Below are 16,784 nucleotides of genomic sequence, written 5' to 3' on the forward strand. Positions count from 1 at the left end.
CCTCACCTCAAGCTGTAAAACCAGGATGCCTACATTTCCCATCAAAACTTGAGGGAAACTGACAAGTGTCCAACCTGTGTAAGAGCCAAGCTACAAGTGACGCGTTACACAGTTTGGACACTTGTCAGCTTCCCTCAAGTTTTGATGGGAAATGTAGGCGTCCTGGTTTTACAGCTTGGCTCTCCATTACAGCTGCAAGACCAGGATGCCTACATTTCCCATCAAAACTTGAGGGAAGCTGACAAGTGTCCAACCTGTGTCAGGCGTCACTTGTAGCTTGGCTCTTAGACATCACTTGTAGTTTGGCTCTGAGTGGGACCTGATACAAACTAGGAGAGCCCAGGTGCTACCTTGGAAGACACCAGAAGCCTGCAACTAGGCAGCAGCAGCAGCACAGACATTGAAGTCACCCAGGACTATCAGTCTAGGGAATTCCAAGGCCCAGGTAGCTACTGCCTCCAACAGGTTCAGTAGGCTGTCAGGTGGTACATAAGGCAGTCAGTACACCAGGCATACAGCCAAAATCTTATCAGCATCCCACACCAGGCCAACACAATCGATACCAGTGATCTTTTCTGCTCTTACCCTTACTTTTCTTCGTTTTTTTGCCTTGTCTCTTCTGGGAGAAATGCTTTTTGTCCCTCATTGTAAGTACAAACACTAAAGAAATAAAGAACTTTACTTTTTCAGTAGGAAAACTCCTTGGAGCTTGGTAAGAAAAACTCTTAGACAGCACAGTTTATTTTCAATGTGGTTGTAAGTCATTCATAGGGTTGGTGATCCCTTGGTGGGGGCAGGGAATCCCCTGCTTCCACCCTCTGCCACCACCCACCTGACCAGTGGAGGGAAAAGGTGGGGGAATGGGCTTTGCATTGTCATCAGGAGCACGTGTGTTTTGTGTACATGCAAAGTTCAACTCAAGGTGAGTGCCAGGTCCCTAACCCTAACCTCTCCCACCAGGAGGTTAAGGGAATCTGGCAACCCTAGTCATTCATGAGCTTGCTCAGTCTTCTGTGAAGGCTTAAAAAGTTAAGTATTTAGCTGTGTGAAGGAACAGACTTGAAAGCTATGTTTCCTCAGGTCCAAGGAGCTCATAAAAGTTGGCATATTATTGGGACTCTGGTAGAAAGCCTAAATGTGCATATGAGCTCAAATGCATTCAGATTAAGACAGATTAAGACAGATTAAGTAATTAATTAACCACACCATTCCACTTGAATGTGCTACTCTAAAGGTGACCCTACCAGCACACTTTCAGTAATAATTTAAGGTTTGTAATTGAGTTAGTTGCAAACAGAGCCTATATTTAACAAGATGAGCCTAATGTCCATTACTAGAAACCATTTCAACTACCATGAGGTTTAATCCACACATAGTAGGACTTCTGCCTTTTTGGTGACCTACGTCATCAGTGTACTACACTGAAAGCCTCTTAAATTCATGAACAATTCAAATGCGGGTTAGAAAACAGTTTATACATGCAGCAGAATTAAGCAGCAATGTAGTGGTAAAGTCCTTAGGTGACAGAATGGTTTTGAGTATTTCTCTAAAGAGGAGGCATATAAATTTTCTCAATAAATAAATAAATTGTACCACTTCGGGCTTTAGGTGGACCATTCCACTATGTTTCAAACACACAAACACACACATCAGCACTTCGAATTTGGGGTAAAAACACTTCTGCCTCTTTAGTTATGTTAGGGCTTTTTAAGTACATGGAGTTTTTACATGAAATGTTATTCCTTACATTTTATGTACAGTGGTGCAATCTGCAATATTATTATATCTCCCTATGTGTGTAGATCAGCCTATATTCTTTTAGCATTGTCCCTGTGTCCAAGAAGAGCAATGCTGGGATGAAATGAAATAAGATCAAGTCTCACATTCTTTCCATGGTCCAGTAAGGAACCATGCATCAGCAGATCCTATGTTGTCAACACTGGAAAGGGCTCAGAGATGTATGATACTATTCTAGATTTTAGGGTAAATCTTTGAATAATTTTATTCTAGATAATAACTGCCTGTTTCATGGATTAGCTCTGTTTCTTGCTTCTGCTTACATGCAATAATTTATTACTACCTCTACTCATTGTTTGTCTTCTGATGGCGGTGACTAGGAGATTAACTTGAGTGAAATCAGAAAGGGACAGTAGATCAGCAAATGTGAATAGTTAAGATAAATTCTCTTAATTCCTCTTTATTAGGGTTCCCAGTTGCCTTCTGGTGGCAGGCAACCTCCCAGGAGTTTGCCACGTTGTCCGCTGATTGCTGGCAATCAATGGAAGGTAGCAACGCCCGCCCCTGGCAATCACCCACTACTGGCAGGCAACCTGGGAAAGCATACACCATGCACACTCCTGGTGGGGCATGACGATGCCACTTCCTGAAGTGATGTCATTGCACTGGCTGTAGGTGTGATCTCACGCTTCACTGGGGCCAGTTTTGGCCCCAAATGGGCTAAATTGGCTCCACACAAAGTGCAGCATCACGCCTGTGGCAAGTATGATGACGTCACTTCCCGGAAGTGCTGGGAGGGTATAGGGACCTGGCAGGCCTACTTTTTGCCTAGTTTCTCCCTGAAATCCAACAATCTTTTTTGTGGTTGTTGTGGATTTTCTGGGCTGTATAGCCGTGGTCTTGGCATTGTAGTTCTTGCCAAGGATTCTACGTAAGGCAAAACTTCCCACCAGCAATATAACACGCATGGAGAGGAACGCCATCAAAACCCTCAATGTGGATCCAGACATCATTATTCTACCAGCTGACAAAGGCAATGCCACAGTGATCATGAAAACAGAAGAATACAAAAGGGAGATTAAGGAACTCATGGACCCTTCCACCTACAAAAAAGTAAAACGAGATCCAACCTGCAAAATCACCAGGCTAACTAATGCGCTGATCAAGAATTCCTCACTTCATCCCGACACGCACAGAAAACTATGCAAGACAGAAGCAGAGCCACCTAGACTATATGGACTCCCCAAAATACATAAGGATTCAGTCCCACTCCGACCCATCGTGAGTGCCATTGGTTCACCGACATATGAATTAGCTAGACATCTGGCAGATCTCCTGCAGGACCACATCGGGAAAACCTCGTCTTACATCAAAGATTCAGCAGATTTCATCAACAAAATCAGTTCTCTGAAACTCAATCCACAAGACATACTTGTCAGTTTTGATGTTGTATCCCTGTTTAGCAAGGTTCCAGTAAAAGACACAATCACACTTATTAATCAGATTTTTCCAGAGGATGTAACAGCCTTATTCCACCATTGTCTGACAACCAGTTACTTCCAATGGGATAAAGAATTCTATGAACAGATGGATGGGGTGGCCATGGGAAGCCCTCTCAGCCCAGTTATAGCAAACTTCTACATGGAACATTTTGAAAAAACAGCTCTAGAATCAGCACCCCACAAACCTACAGTCTGGTTCCGGTTCGTGGATGATTCCTTTATCATTTGGAGCCATGGTGAGGAAGAATTGATGGACTTTTTAAACCACCTCAACAATATCCACCTGAACATACAATTCACTATGGAGAAAGAAACCGAGGGTAAACTTCCATTTCTAGATACCTTGGTCATCCGCAAAGCAAACTTTCAGTTAGGTCACAAGGTCTACAGGAAACCAACTCACACGGATCGGTACTTACACAAAAACTCCAATCACCACACTCATCAGAAAAGAGGCATAATAAAAACATTAGTAGACCGTGCAAGACGGATATGTGAATCACACTTTCTCAATGAGGAAATTAATCATCTAAACCACGCACTTCAAGCAAATGGCTACTCCAGAAATGAAATCAGAAGAGCGAGTAAACCAAGGATAAATCAAACAACTAAGGAAAAACAGTCTCCCACAGGAAAAGTGTTTTTGCCATTTATCAAAGGAATCACTGATCAGATAGGAAAGCTTATGAAAAAGTACAGCTTACAAACAGTATTCAGACCCACCAGAAAAATACAACAGATGCTACGTTCAGCAAAAGACAGTAGAGACCCCCTCACCTCTGCTGGAGTATACCGTATACCCTGCAGCTGTGGACAAGTTTACATCAGGACCACAAAGCGTAGCATCCAGACAAGAATAAAAGAACATGAAAGACACTGCAGACTTGGCCATCCTGAAAAATCAGCAGTGGCTGAACATAGCCTAACTCAAACAGGACACAGTATCCTATTCCAGGACACTAAAATACTTGACAACACTTCCAACTACTTTGTCAGACTGCACAGGGAAGCCATTGAAATTCATAAGCATAAGAACAATTTCAACAGGAAAGAAGAGACTTTAAGAATGAATAGAGCATGGTTTCCAGCCCTGAAAAACACCAGGCTAACAAAACACTCTATACCCGACAATAGCCCTGCAGAGAAGATTAGCACATCAAGCACCAATCCATATGCAAAAGAACCTCCTCAGGATACAGTGAAGCCTCCCTCCATTAGCATTCCACACCCTGGGAAACTCTTACAGGATGACTCAGCCCAACCCCACCCCTCCTGAGTAGATATAAATGACCTGCCAACATCTTTTCCACACTGTGACACTGAGAGATCTATGTCTTTTAGTGCTACACCTCTGAAGATGCCAGCCACAGCTGCTGGCGAAATGTCAGGAACTACAATGCCAAGACCACGGCTGTACAGCCCGGAAAATGCACAACAACCATCGTTCTCCGGCCGTGAAAGCCTTCGACGATCTTTTTTGTTTTCTTCTTTTTAGAAATTTGGAGTCCGTTTCTAATCAATTCTTTTTCAGTCAATGAGAAATTTGAAGACAGGTGGGGCAGGAATGGATGTTCTGCAAAATTTCAGAATTTCACTCTGTAGATGGTCAGAGGCAGGCAATGTCTTCCCAAGCCTTCCTGTCTTCCTGCTACAGCACCACTGTGGGGTGTATAAAATAAAAACAACTGCAAGGGATGAAATTACAAAAGGGTTCCTTGATTTCTCTTTGCAGAAAAATAAAAGAGAATTCTTGCTCTTATAAGAGGGGTGAAAGGAGAATAGGAGGAATCAATGGCTATATCTTTAGGGGAAAAAAGGAGTTTCAGAAAAAGAAATTCCCCAGTCCCCCAGCCCATAACAACCATAGTTTTTACGGTTTTGGAGTCTCACCATGTGTGAATCCAAAGATCTTCCCTCCTTTTCTCTAAAGCAGTGATGCTCCTCTGCTAATATTTTGGTTTTGTTTTTCTATGAAGAAAGTATGTGAGGGCATTTGTTTTGTGCAGTGTATTCACACAATCTATCCATCTCCAACTGATACATGAGGTTTGGAGGTAGAGGAAGGGTATCTGTCCATCCCTTGTAGAGTAATCGCTTTGGCAGAATGGTAGACATTGTTACCAGATCTTTCTCTTCAACTGCTTCCATTTCGTAGGAGCTAAATGAGGAAGAGGTGAGAGAAAGTGAGATGGGTCTGTTTCTTTTGCCATTCTTCCAAGATTATTTACAGTTTTGTTCACAAGTTTTTCCTATAGTCAAAGACAAGATGTATTAGAAATGAAAGGACAACTGGTGAAAAGATGCATCTTGGAGGTGCATCTTGGAGGTGCATCGATATAATAACAGTAGCACTGGAAGTCAGATGATAGGCAGCTGAAATGGGAAGCTGTCAAAGAAGAGGGAGAGCAAACTTAGATTTAAGTAGAAGACTGATACCTTCAAAGCACAGAGAGAAAAATAGGGCTGCAGAAGAATAAGTCTATGGAAACCTTTGAAAGTTTGTATAAGAAGATAAAAATGAGAAAGAGTAGAAAGTAAAACAGTGAAAAAAAGCTGTGTAAAGAAGTAACTATCTGAACAGCAAGAAGTTCAGAATGGCAGATATATTTAAGGCATAGGTTGACATTTGAAGAGAATACCAGCAAGGAGGCTTACATAAATAAAGTGACAATAGTTAATGCCACTTTGTAGATAGAATTAACAAAATAATAGAATTAACTAAATAGAATTAACTAAATAATAATAGAATTAACTAAGACTTGTAGTATTTATAGATGTGAATAAGTTCAAGATATGAAAATGGCAACATCATGAACATATAGAAGAAAGGAAAGAATAATGAAAGAATATTTCACATTTAAGGAAAAGCATAAACAATATTATCAAGAGAGGCTGAGAAGTAGGGAAAATTAGAAGCTCGGTTTGGTCAGAATTGGTTAAGAGGAACTGGACATTCATCTGATGAGAGTTAGCAAAGATTCGGCAAAGTAAAGAAGCAAAGATTGGGCAAAGTAAAAAAGGAGAAAGATTAGTTGTGGAAGAGAAGTGTAAGCTTTCAGCACTAAGAAGGAAAATATACAAGATGAAGAAAACCTTGTACTATTTCCAAGAAACGTGGAAACTATAAAAAGGCATTAATGGAAACCTTGAAGGAGTATGTATATAAGAATGACAAACAATACCTTGGAAGTCAAGGAGTGGTCATCTGGGCTGAAGAAAAATAAAGAAGAAAAATACAAAAAGCAGACAGATGTTGTAAAAAGATCACTGGCAGTTCAACTGACCAGTCAAGTTAAACCTGTTGAGCTGCTTCCACATGGGGATTTTCTCCCACGTGGACACAGGAAGCCGCAGTTATAAGGAGAATGTGCACATGAGATAGTGTTTATTTCAAGCACAACTCATGTTACTCCCATGGCAATCTGTTTTTCTCCAGTTCAAAGGAGGAACTATGTTTATGGGTGGAACATATATATGGACACTCCTCCTGTAACTAGTATGGGGAGGGGGCAGAAGTAGGCAATAGTTTTCCCCATTTAGCCATTGAAAGGGAAAATTATGGGGAATTTTTAAACTATGGAGTGTCCCAGCACAATCACAGTCACTACTGCACTTTTATGAGGGCATGACAGGAAAAAGAGAAACAACTATGTTGGAGTCAGTGGCACAGGAGAAGGGTGTGGACACTATTCCCATTCTTAAGTTGGGTGCATCTCTATATTAGAAGCAACTTCATTTTTTTTAAAAAAACCCTGCAAACCAGAAGATGCTTTTGGTGTAATGTTCTGGCATTTGCCACAAACTGTACGGTTTAACCATAGAGTGGGAGGTGAATGACTGAGCATCACCTAAAGAGATAACATCAATTCCAGGTCACAGCAGAAGTTGCATAATCACATCAGGGATGCTGATTCCAACCTCCCATTTTGCAGGCCATTTTCCTCCTACCACTCAGTTGAGTGACAGCAAATAGTGCCTGCAAGGGGCAGGAGATCTCCCACAAAAAGAGGAAATATGGCATTGAGTTCTAAGCCACAACCATTAATTAGAAAACACAAGAGGCATTCCAATGAAACTTGAAGGATTTTCCTACTCAACCTTTAGATGGGCCCTGGAGTTCTCTTGAAATTGCAACTGATCTCCAGACTACAGAGATCAGTTTCCATTAAGGAATCAGCAGCTTCAGAGGGTAGACTATACAGCATCACATTAGGGTTGCCAGCCTCCAGGTAGTGGCTGGAGATCTCCCGGAATTATAACTGGTCTCCAGGCCACAGAGATCAGTTCACCTGGAGAAAATGGCTACTTTTGGGGGTGGACTCTATGGAATTATGCCATGCCAAGGTCCTTTCCCTCCTCAAACCCCACTTTCTCCAGGTTTCTCCAGGTTTCATCACCCCAGATCCCCAGGAATTTCCCAACTTGGAGCTGGCAGCCCTACATCACATACCGACTGAGCTCCCTCTAGGGCTGCCAACACTGGGTTGGGAAGTTTGTAGAGATATGGGGAAAGGCAATGTTTGGGGAGGAAGAGGAGCTCAGCAGGGATGTGATGCTATTGACTTTCCCATTCATATATCTTTTGCTCTCTCCTCATACAAAATAGGCACCTTGCCTTTTCTCTGTACACAAGTTTTTAAACTCCCACCCACATGCTAATACTTTTTACATAGTTTTACACATTTTTACAAACATTCCTTTTAACGCTGCATACTGTTTACCGCATGCTAGCTATCTCTGTCATAAAGATGCAGACTTCCAGAGACCTGGCTTGGCTCACTGCTCATTACCACATGTATACTCAGAGGTGAACACCAATTTAGCACTGTAATGTGTGCAGCAGCCCTAATCATGCTGATAGGAAACATCCCAGATCATTTGTTTTATGAAAGCATACAACTTTTTTTTTAACGCCTATATTGCTTTATAAATATAATCTTCATTTTCAGTGCTCCATTTAAGATATATATGTTTGAAAATAACCTACTATTTTGAATTCTAGTTTTATTTAAAGCCTGTGTCTAATAATAAACAGATTATTAAAACAAAATTTTATATTTATTTTAAAAATAAAGAATATTTACATTTTATTTTAACTAAGGTTTTATTTCCTTCATTTAGGATGATTATTTCAGAAACTGGAACCCAAACAAGCCTTTTGATCAAGGTAAAGGAAATATTAAGTTTGCTTTTTATTGTTTTGAAAATTGAGATTGTCCCTTTGTGGAGTGATTGGAATAAATTTTGGAATTCTCTTTAAATTCCTTCAGGGTTTAGAACCACTTAAAGCAAGACAATTTCATTTTGCTATAATTTCCCGTTCTTCTCATTTTATAATCATGTGCATATGCTAAAAATCACTTTTACTAGGATATGGGTTCTGAGTGCAATATAGAGTGAATTATTCAGTAACCATTAACTGTATTGTTGAACCACAAATGAAATAACTAATATAGGTGCCATTGTTTTAACTGAGGGCCAAACTACAAGTGATGCCTGACACAGGTTGGACACTTGCCAGCTTCCCTCAAGTTTTGATGGGAAATGCAGGCAGCTTGGCGGAATGTTGGACAAGTGACAGTTGAAAAGTCCATTGGACAGCAGTCAGAGAGCCAAGCTGCAAGACCAGGATGCCTACATTTCCCATCAAAACTTGAGGGAAGCTGACAAGCGTCCAACCTGTTTCATTTGTCACTTGTAGCTTGGCCCTATCTCTGCCGCTTATAATTCCATAACTGAATAAAAATCAAGTTGTATATAATAATATTTTTCAGATGACGATTCAGTTGAAGTATGTTAAATATCTACTATTGATCCCAGTCCTAAAAGTACTTGGTCTAGAGAGGTGTCTTTGAATTCAGGGTAGTACAAAGTAAATGGATTGTGATCACATCGTAAGAGTCCATTCATACAACACAAATATACCCACACAAACATTTATCACTAGTGATGAAGTCAACAAAATTGCACATCAACATTCCCAGCAATAAAAATCTGTTTTAAGATATTTTTTTCTACTTCCTGGGCAACGGATATGGTTAGACCCTGTGGTTGGACCCTATTGGAAACAGCTGGCTCAAGATCCAGAGGAGTTAGCCGTGTTAGTCTGTAGTAGCAAAATCAAAAAGAGTCCAGTAGCACCTTTAAGACTAACCAATTTTATTGCAGCATAAGCTTTCGAGAATCAAGTTCTCTTCGTCAGATGCATGATACAAACTGGTCAAATACAGAAGAGGAGGGGGGAGAGGGGAGAGAAGGAGAGGAGGGACAAGATGCAATTAGGGGGGAGGCAACCAAAACATTCCTTTGCTAGTAAATGTAAACATCTCCTTTTGGTGTGTAGTCAGTTTGCCGTGTTAGTTTGCAGCAGTAAAAGCATCCAATTTCTATGTAGTATAAGCTGGCTCAAGAGTATCCTCTCCACTTTCCAATTGCTCCAATAGCACCCCACCACCACGCCCTGAAAAACCTCTGCTAAGTTTTGGGGAACTCTCATGAATAAAGTTGCATGCAGCTGAGGGATTTTAATGAAGAAGAAGAGGAATTAGGCATGATCTCCTTTCACTATTGAATAAGTGCAGCAAACCTGAAACCAAATTTGCTGCACTTGCACAAGAGGAAGGAGGGAAATTGCCTCATTTCTCCTAACTGCATCTTCCCATTCCCTGATGAATTCTCTTTATGAAGTCGCTACATTCTCTAGCACAATGGTTCCCAACTTTTTGGATATGGTGACCCACAAGTCCAAATTTATTTGCTATAGTGACCCATCCAGGGTTTTTTGGCACCCTAAATGAAGTATGACCATGGTGTCCATTTAGTCTAGCTTTCCATTTTCTACAGTGTCCAATCTTATGTTTTTGAGAAACCAACAAACATCACATCCTACTATGAACCCCAGACAAGTGGCATTCCAAAGTACACAGCCTTTGCGTATGAGGGCTACCCTCCAGCCTTTGACCACCCTCTTGGTGCTGCTGGGGGAAGGCAAGCCAAGCCAGATCCCCATGTGTGAGCTTCTTCTGCTTGCATATCCATATCTCTTAAGGTTCTAAACAAATCATAAATATTATTTCCCAGTTATATTGGCATGTACTTCATTCATTTGTACAGGAATTGTGTCATGGAATCAGTATCTGTACTAGAAGACTGTGTGCAAATCTATTAACTTTTTTCTGTCACTTGAGCGGAGCTTTATTAATGTCTATAAACTTGCTTTGTCAAATGATAGTTGTTGTGGATTTTCCGGGCTGTATAGCCGTGATCTTGGCATTGTAGTTCCTGATGTTTCGCCAGCAGCTGTGACTGGCATCTTCAGAGGTGTAGCACCAAGAGACAGAGATCTCTCAGTGTCACTGTCTGTAACACCAAGAGACAGAGATCTCTCAGTGTCACTGTCTGACACTGAGTCTGAGTGGGGAATCAAACCTGGTTTTCCAGATTAGAGTCCCACCACTCTTAACCACTACACCAAATGTACAGCATGCTACAGAGCCCATTGGAAGACTTATGAAGCAGCAATTATAGCAGCAAAAATGGTTACTGTTCTGCAACTAAATAACATCCATCCTAACTCTTTAAGTTATCTTGACATCTTTTGACCCTTAAATCTGAACCTTCCCTGGTTCAAGAACAGACAATTAACTGTGACACCTTTCCAAAGATCTTTGCTGACAAAATAGCTCTACTACGATCTGGTATGGATGCCACCGGTAATATAAGTCAGCCAGAAGTAATGCTTAACACACCATCTAGTTGATTTCTTAATCATCTTGACACAGTCACAGTGATGGATATTGACCAAATTCTAGTATCTGTGAAGACCACTACTTGCACTCCAGATCCTTGCTCATCCTGGCTACTAAAATCTAGTAAAGACCACATAAAGGAACCCTTGATGTCTATTATAAATCAGTCACAAACTCAAAACACCTTTCCTCAGCCTCTCAAAGAGGCAGTCATCCACCCACTACTTAACAAGCCATCCTTAGACAAAAATGATGTCTCCGAGTCTCTAATCTGCCCTTTGTGGGCAAAGTTGTTGAGAGATCAGTAGCTGACTAACTCCAGGCCTTCTTGGATAACTTTGGTGCTTTGGACCCTTTTCAGTTCAGTTTTAGACCAGGCCATGGGATGGAAATGGCTATGGTGGCTCTAGCTGATGACCTTCGCTTGAATGTAGACAAAGGCCATGCTTCATTTTTACTCCTCTTGAATATAACTGCAGCCTTCAATGCAGTAGACCATGTCATCCTGTTGAGGCATTTGGAGGCAGAAGTAGGTATCAGGAGATGTGCCTTGGAATGGTTCAAAACTCGTTCCTCATAGGACGTAATCAATGGATTGCTATTGGAGACCAGCTATCTTCAATGTGGGAACTGTCTTGTAAGGTTCCACATGGCACAATCTTATCCCTCTTGTTATTCAACCTCTATGAAAAGCGTTTGGGAGAACTCATTCACTGCTATGGAACTGTATGGCTTCAATATTCAGATGACACCCAGTGCTATATCTTGCTATCCAATCCGCTGGGGATGCAATAGAGGTACTGAGTTGCTGCTTGTCAACTGTTGTCAACTGGCTGAAAGCAAATGTACTGAAACTGAACCCATACATGACAGAAGTGATGCAGATTGGAAAAACAAATCTTGAAAGACATTGTGCTTCCAACTTCAGGGGTTCAATTGAGCCTGGCTGACTCTGTTAAGAGCCTACAGGCTATATTGTATCCAGCATTGCTGTTAGAGAAGCAAGTAAACACAGCTGCAAACAAGGCCTCACAACTCAGAACAGCATGGAAGATGCCCCTCTACCTTGACATGGCTGATCTAGCCACCTGGATTCATGGCATAGTAACATTGAGACTAAACTATTGTAATACACTCTATATAGGTCTCCCCTCAAAGTTGACTCAGAAACTCCAGCTTGTACAGAACGCAGCTTATTTACTCTCAGAAGCTAGACAAAGCATGCATATCATTCCCATTCTGCAATCACTCCATTGGCTTCTCATCAATTACCAGGCTCAATTCAAAGTAATGACTATCACATTTAAAGCCTTTCATGTTCTCAGTCCCTCATATCTGTGCGACCGCCTCTTCCTCTATGTTCCACCACAGCAGCTTCACTCATCTGGACAAGGCCTTCTGCAGATGCCACCCTGCAGTTGCACAAAATCTACAGCTGCCTGTGCATATTCATTCTCTGTGGTAGCCCCCACCTTACGGAATGGCCTGCCTGAGGAGGTCAGGAAAGCTCTCACCTGGTTTTCCACAAACTATGCAAAACTGAATTAATCAGGAAGACTTCCTACCCAGATTATAGGGTTGTGCAGGGGTCATTTCGTAGAAAAAGAGCTGGAGGAACTTAGCATAATTTAGGGTCCCTTGCTGTACCCATCTACCTTCTGCTTTGAAGTAGTTGACTAAGCATGTGTTGATGCAGCACTCATCAGTCAAATCAAAGTGATCACCATGGAAAGATAAAATGCAGGATCATTTTTGTGCTACAAAACAGTCTGCGGAAGAAGTTAAATTCAACACATATAGGCTTCATATGCGTGGTTAAAATCATATGGTTAACCTCATATTTTAAGTACATATACACAGATTTGGTTAAATTGAATGTGATAACTTTATGAAGATGCGCTCTAACCTCAGTTGCAAGGCTGGTGTGATGTTTGGATCTGGGAGTACCCTGATTCTCCCCATCCCTCTCCATGTTTTTCACTGATCACAGGTCCCCAGAGTATTGTCCAAATTAAGAGTCAAGCTACAAGTGACACCTGACACAGGTTGGACACTTGTCAGCTTCCCTCAAGTTTTGATGGGAAATGTAGGCATCCTGGTCTTGCAGCTGTAATGGAGAGCCAAGCTGTAAAACCAGGATGCCTACATTTCCCATCAAAACTCGAGGTAAGCTGACAAGTGTCCAACCTGTGTAAGGCGTCACTTGTAGCTTGGCTCTAAAGTTTTTATCTCTGAAAGACAAAAAAACTCATACCACTGAAGCCAGTTTTGCTGAATTTGATGGCATTCAGTTATGCCAATCCCTTCCAGTTATGTAGTATTTGGTACTTAGTTAAAATGACAATATGGCATTAAGGCAACCTCAGCAACTGCCTTTTTATCAGTAAAAGGGAATTTTCCTTGAAATGGCACACAAGAAAATATTTAGCCCTCCATTTTATTCTATCTGGTATTTCTGTGACTCCTGCAGTGAGAATCTTAGAGAAATGTGAAATAATCTCATTCAGTAGGTAGGTTTTCCTGTCCCACTCTATCCATCTGTTGCTTATTAGAAATAATAGCAGTGTTCAGTGAGACTAGTTTTTTTTAATTCCTGGCATATAGTGCAGTACAAAAAGCATCCCATTACTTCCACTGTTTCTGTCTTTGGGTAATGATGCCTTTTAAAATGCCATATGGCAAACAAGTTCTAAAGCATATTAAACTGGTTAACTGACTTTAGGGCTATCAATGTTTGTACTTTAATGTGCACATTATCAAAATAAATGAATGGCATCTGTTTGTATATGTAGGAATTTTGTCAGATGAACATATAAGGGTCACTCATTCTTAAATATATAGAATAAATTATCATCAACAGTTACAGTACTGTCATATACAACCATGTCTGCATCATTTAATAAAGATCAAATAAATAATGTTCACTTTGGCAGTACATATGCTAAAATTGGAATGATACAGAGAAAATTAGCACAAGGATGACATGCGAATTTATGAAGCATTCCATATTTTTATGGCCTTAAAAATGTCCAGGTATCAAATAGTGTGCAAATTTCTCCTGCCACTTGGGAGGCTCACTTCAATAATTTTGATAGTGATACTGTGGCCAACTTCCCTTCTATTGATTTGGCCCTCTTTGATAGCTTGCCTCATAACCATGGATGAGCTTATCTCATTAATAAATTGATTAAATTGATTAAAGTGTGGTAATATCCCTGGACAAAATCACATCTTTCTTGAGCTATCCAAAGCGTATCTCTTCTGATAGGCTTTAGTGCTCACCAAACTCTTTACAGTGATAGATGCATATGGGAATATCCCCCTTCGATGGAAGCAGGCCATTGTTGTCCCAGTCCGTAAGAAAGCAGATAATAAGGATAAAATAAATGAATAACACAATCCTGGACTATCACATTTCACATTGTTCCGTACGAGTTGAAACTTCTTGCTATACTGAATCAGTATAATTCATATCTTTATCCCTTTGAAGAGGCAAAAACCTTACAAGCACATAATAGTCTCTGACCTTTCCAAAAATGTTATTTTGATTGGTTGGATATTTTCTTCCATTTCTGTACTTTAGTAGACCCCCTCTTGTAATTACAATTTCAGTTATTTGTTTAAAAAAAAAACCTGTATGCTATCTCTCCTTAGACCTACTTGAGACCACTTGCAAATAAAATAATAAAATAAAGCCATTAAAAACAAAACAAAGACATTAAAATAAGCTACTAAAAAGCAAGATACCATTAAATAAGCCAGGGCATTAATAGAATAAAATGCATATTGACCAACCTGAAAAGGAATGACAAGTCATGCTTACCACTGGAATACACTTGTTTGTTTTGTTCTATAAGACTCTAGTGTTATCCTCAACCCTGATTTCCTCATTATATCCTCTGCAGGATCCAAGGAAAACATGGTTGGATTTATATGTGATGTGCTTTAAGGTGCAGGATTAATGAATCCTGTGTGAAAAAATAAACACAGTAAAACTAATTCACTTCACTTCACACACTTAAAGTGGACTATGAACCTGGTAGTAAATAAATACAGGGAAGCTCTGGGTGCTGTGGTGGTTTGCAAGTCTCCAGCATAAAGAGCTTGTAAGTAGTAAAAAGGGATATAAAATACAGTGACAGCAGAAGGGCCTGAATCAGGGGTTGTGATGGGGACAAATTTCACAATGGAGGGAAAGTCCATAATTTTGGTCCATGATTGAGAAAGTCCATTCTCAAGTTGCCATGTGTCTATCCTATAATGGTGGGGGCACCTGAAACAGGGCCTTTGATGATGACCATAGTGGTTGGATATGTTCATATGGGAGAAGACAGTCTGTGAGGTATACTGTCCCCAAACTGTATAGGGCCTTAAAGGACAATACCAGTGCATTTAGGGCCATAAATATAAGAACCAACACTTTGAATCATGCCCAGAAACAGATGGGCAGTTTCTGGGCATAATTTTGGCACCAGTATGATATGAACTCTTATCCAGCCCTTGACAATAACCTGTCTGCCACAGTTTGGACCAACTGCTGTTTCTGAACAGTTTCCAAAGGAAGCCCCATATGGAATGCATTATAGTAATCAAAGCTGGATGTGATCACAGCGTGGATCACTGTAGCCAACTTACTTCTTTCAAAGAAATGCTGTAGCTAGTGTATCAGGTGTCTCCTTCAAGGGGAGTGCAACTCCCTCCAGGACACACCAGATCCTCAGTCCTCAAGCAGTGTTGTCATTAACCAACAATACCTTGGTTTTGCCTGGACTGAGCTTCAGTTTATTGGATCTCATCCATCCTATTACCTTCTCTAGGCAGGACTTCCTAGATCCATCCAAGTCAGCTGATAAGTGGGTGCCAACTGTATATTGGTGGCACCACAATCCATATCCCTTGATAATTTCTCCTTCTGGTCTCATGCAAATGTTATACAGCATGAGAGACAGGGTAGATCTCTGCATGACTCATTAGCATAAATGCCACAGGGCCATGCAGCTGTTTCCCAGCACCATCTCTGGAATTGGTCAGCCAAGGAATAGTGCAGCCACTGAAGCACTGTGCCCACCATCCCAAATTCAGCCAGCAACAACTGTGCCCTTTTCCCTTGCCACACCTTGTATTTGTAACTTTCACGCAGTGTACCTGCAAAGGTGCTCTCTCTCTCTCTCTCTCTCTCTCTCTCACACACACACACACACACACACACACTCTCTCTCTCTCTCTCCTCCTTCAAATCTCTTCTCAGAGCCCCTTGTAAGTAAAAATATGTTGTTTACTCTTACTTCCACCTGCCTTCTTTCCATCTATTGCTTCCTTGTAAAGTCTTCAAAACAGTAACTAGTCTCTGTAAGTGTAATATATATGGATTATGCTGTAATATTACTCCTAAAGGTATGCAGTCAGATACTGCCAACCTGATAAGATGCACAATATTTCAGGTATCTGAGTAGGTTGGCATTATCCAATACCGCTCCTATTTCCCCCAAATGATTCCTGATTCCAATATGATCACTCCTGATTACATTAGAATTGGGGATTCTGTTGTAGAAGCACGAGCAGCTAGATAGCTCCCTATCTGATTGCCGTGCACCTTGCCCTTTAAACATTAAAGGGCCATTGTTTTCAGTGGTCTACCCCCATTGAAAATAATGGCCATTTAAAGTTTAAAGGGCAGGTGTGTCGCCAACCTGCTGGGGTGTGTGAGTATGCTCAAATGGGTGGTAGACCTGCAGTTAAAAGTTATGTAACTAGCCCTAGACTTATCTGTTAAATGAGAGCCTACCCTTGCCAGTCT

At 40.9% G+C, this 16,784-nt stretch overlaps 1 protein-coding gene and 1 pseudogene across 1 annotated transcript in view; both read left to right on the forward strand.

Moving 5' to 3' along the window:
- Positions 1 to 16,784, forward strand: part of SPOCK1 (SPARC (osteonectin), cwcv and kazal like domains proteoglycan 1) — an 831,544-nt gene that overhangs the window by 241,395 nt on the left and 573,365 nt on the right. Inside the window, exon 3 of the mRNA XM_054978522.1 lies at positions 8,361 to 8,406. Coding sequence (XP_054834497.1) covers positions 8,361 to 8,406 — 46 coding nt within the window. The remainder of the gene's footprint in view (positions 1 to 8,360; positions 8,407 to 16,784) is intronic.
- Positions 13,907 to 14,000, forward strand: LOC129329487 (U6 spliceosomal RNA; annotated as a pseudogene).

This window comes from Eublepharis macularius, chromosome 4 (genome assembly GCF_028583425.1).
Source record: "Eublepharis macularius isolate TG4126 chromosome 4, MPM_Emac_v1.0, whole genome shotgun sequence".
NCBI lineage: Eukaryota > Metazoa > Chordata > Lepidosauria > Squamata > Eublepharidae > Eublepharis > Eublepharis macularius.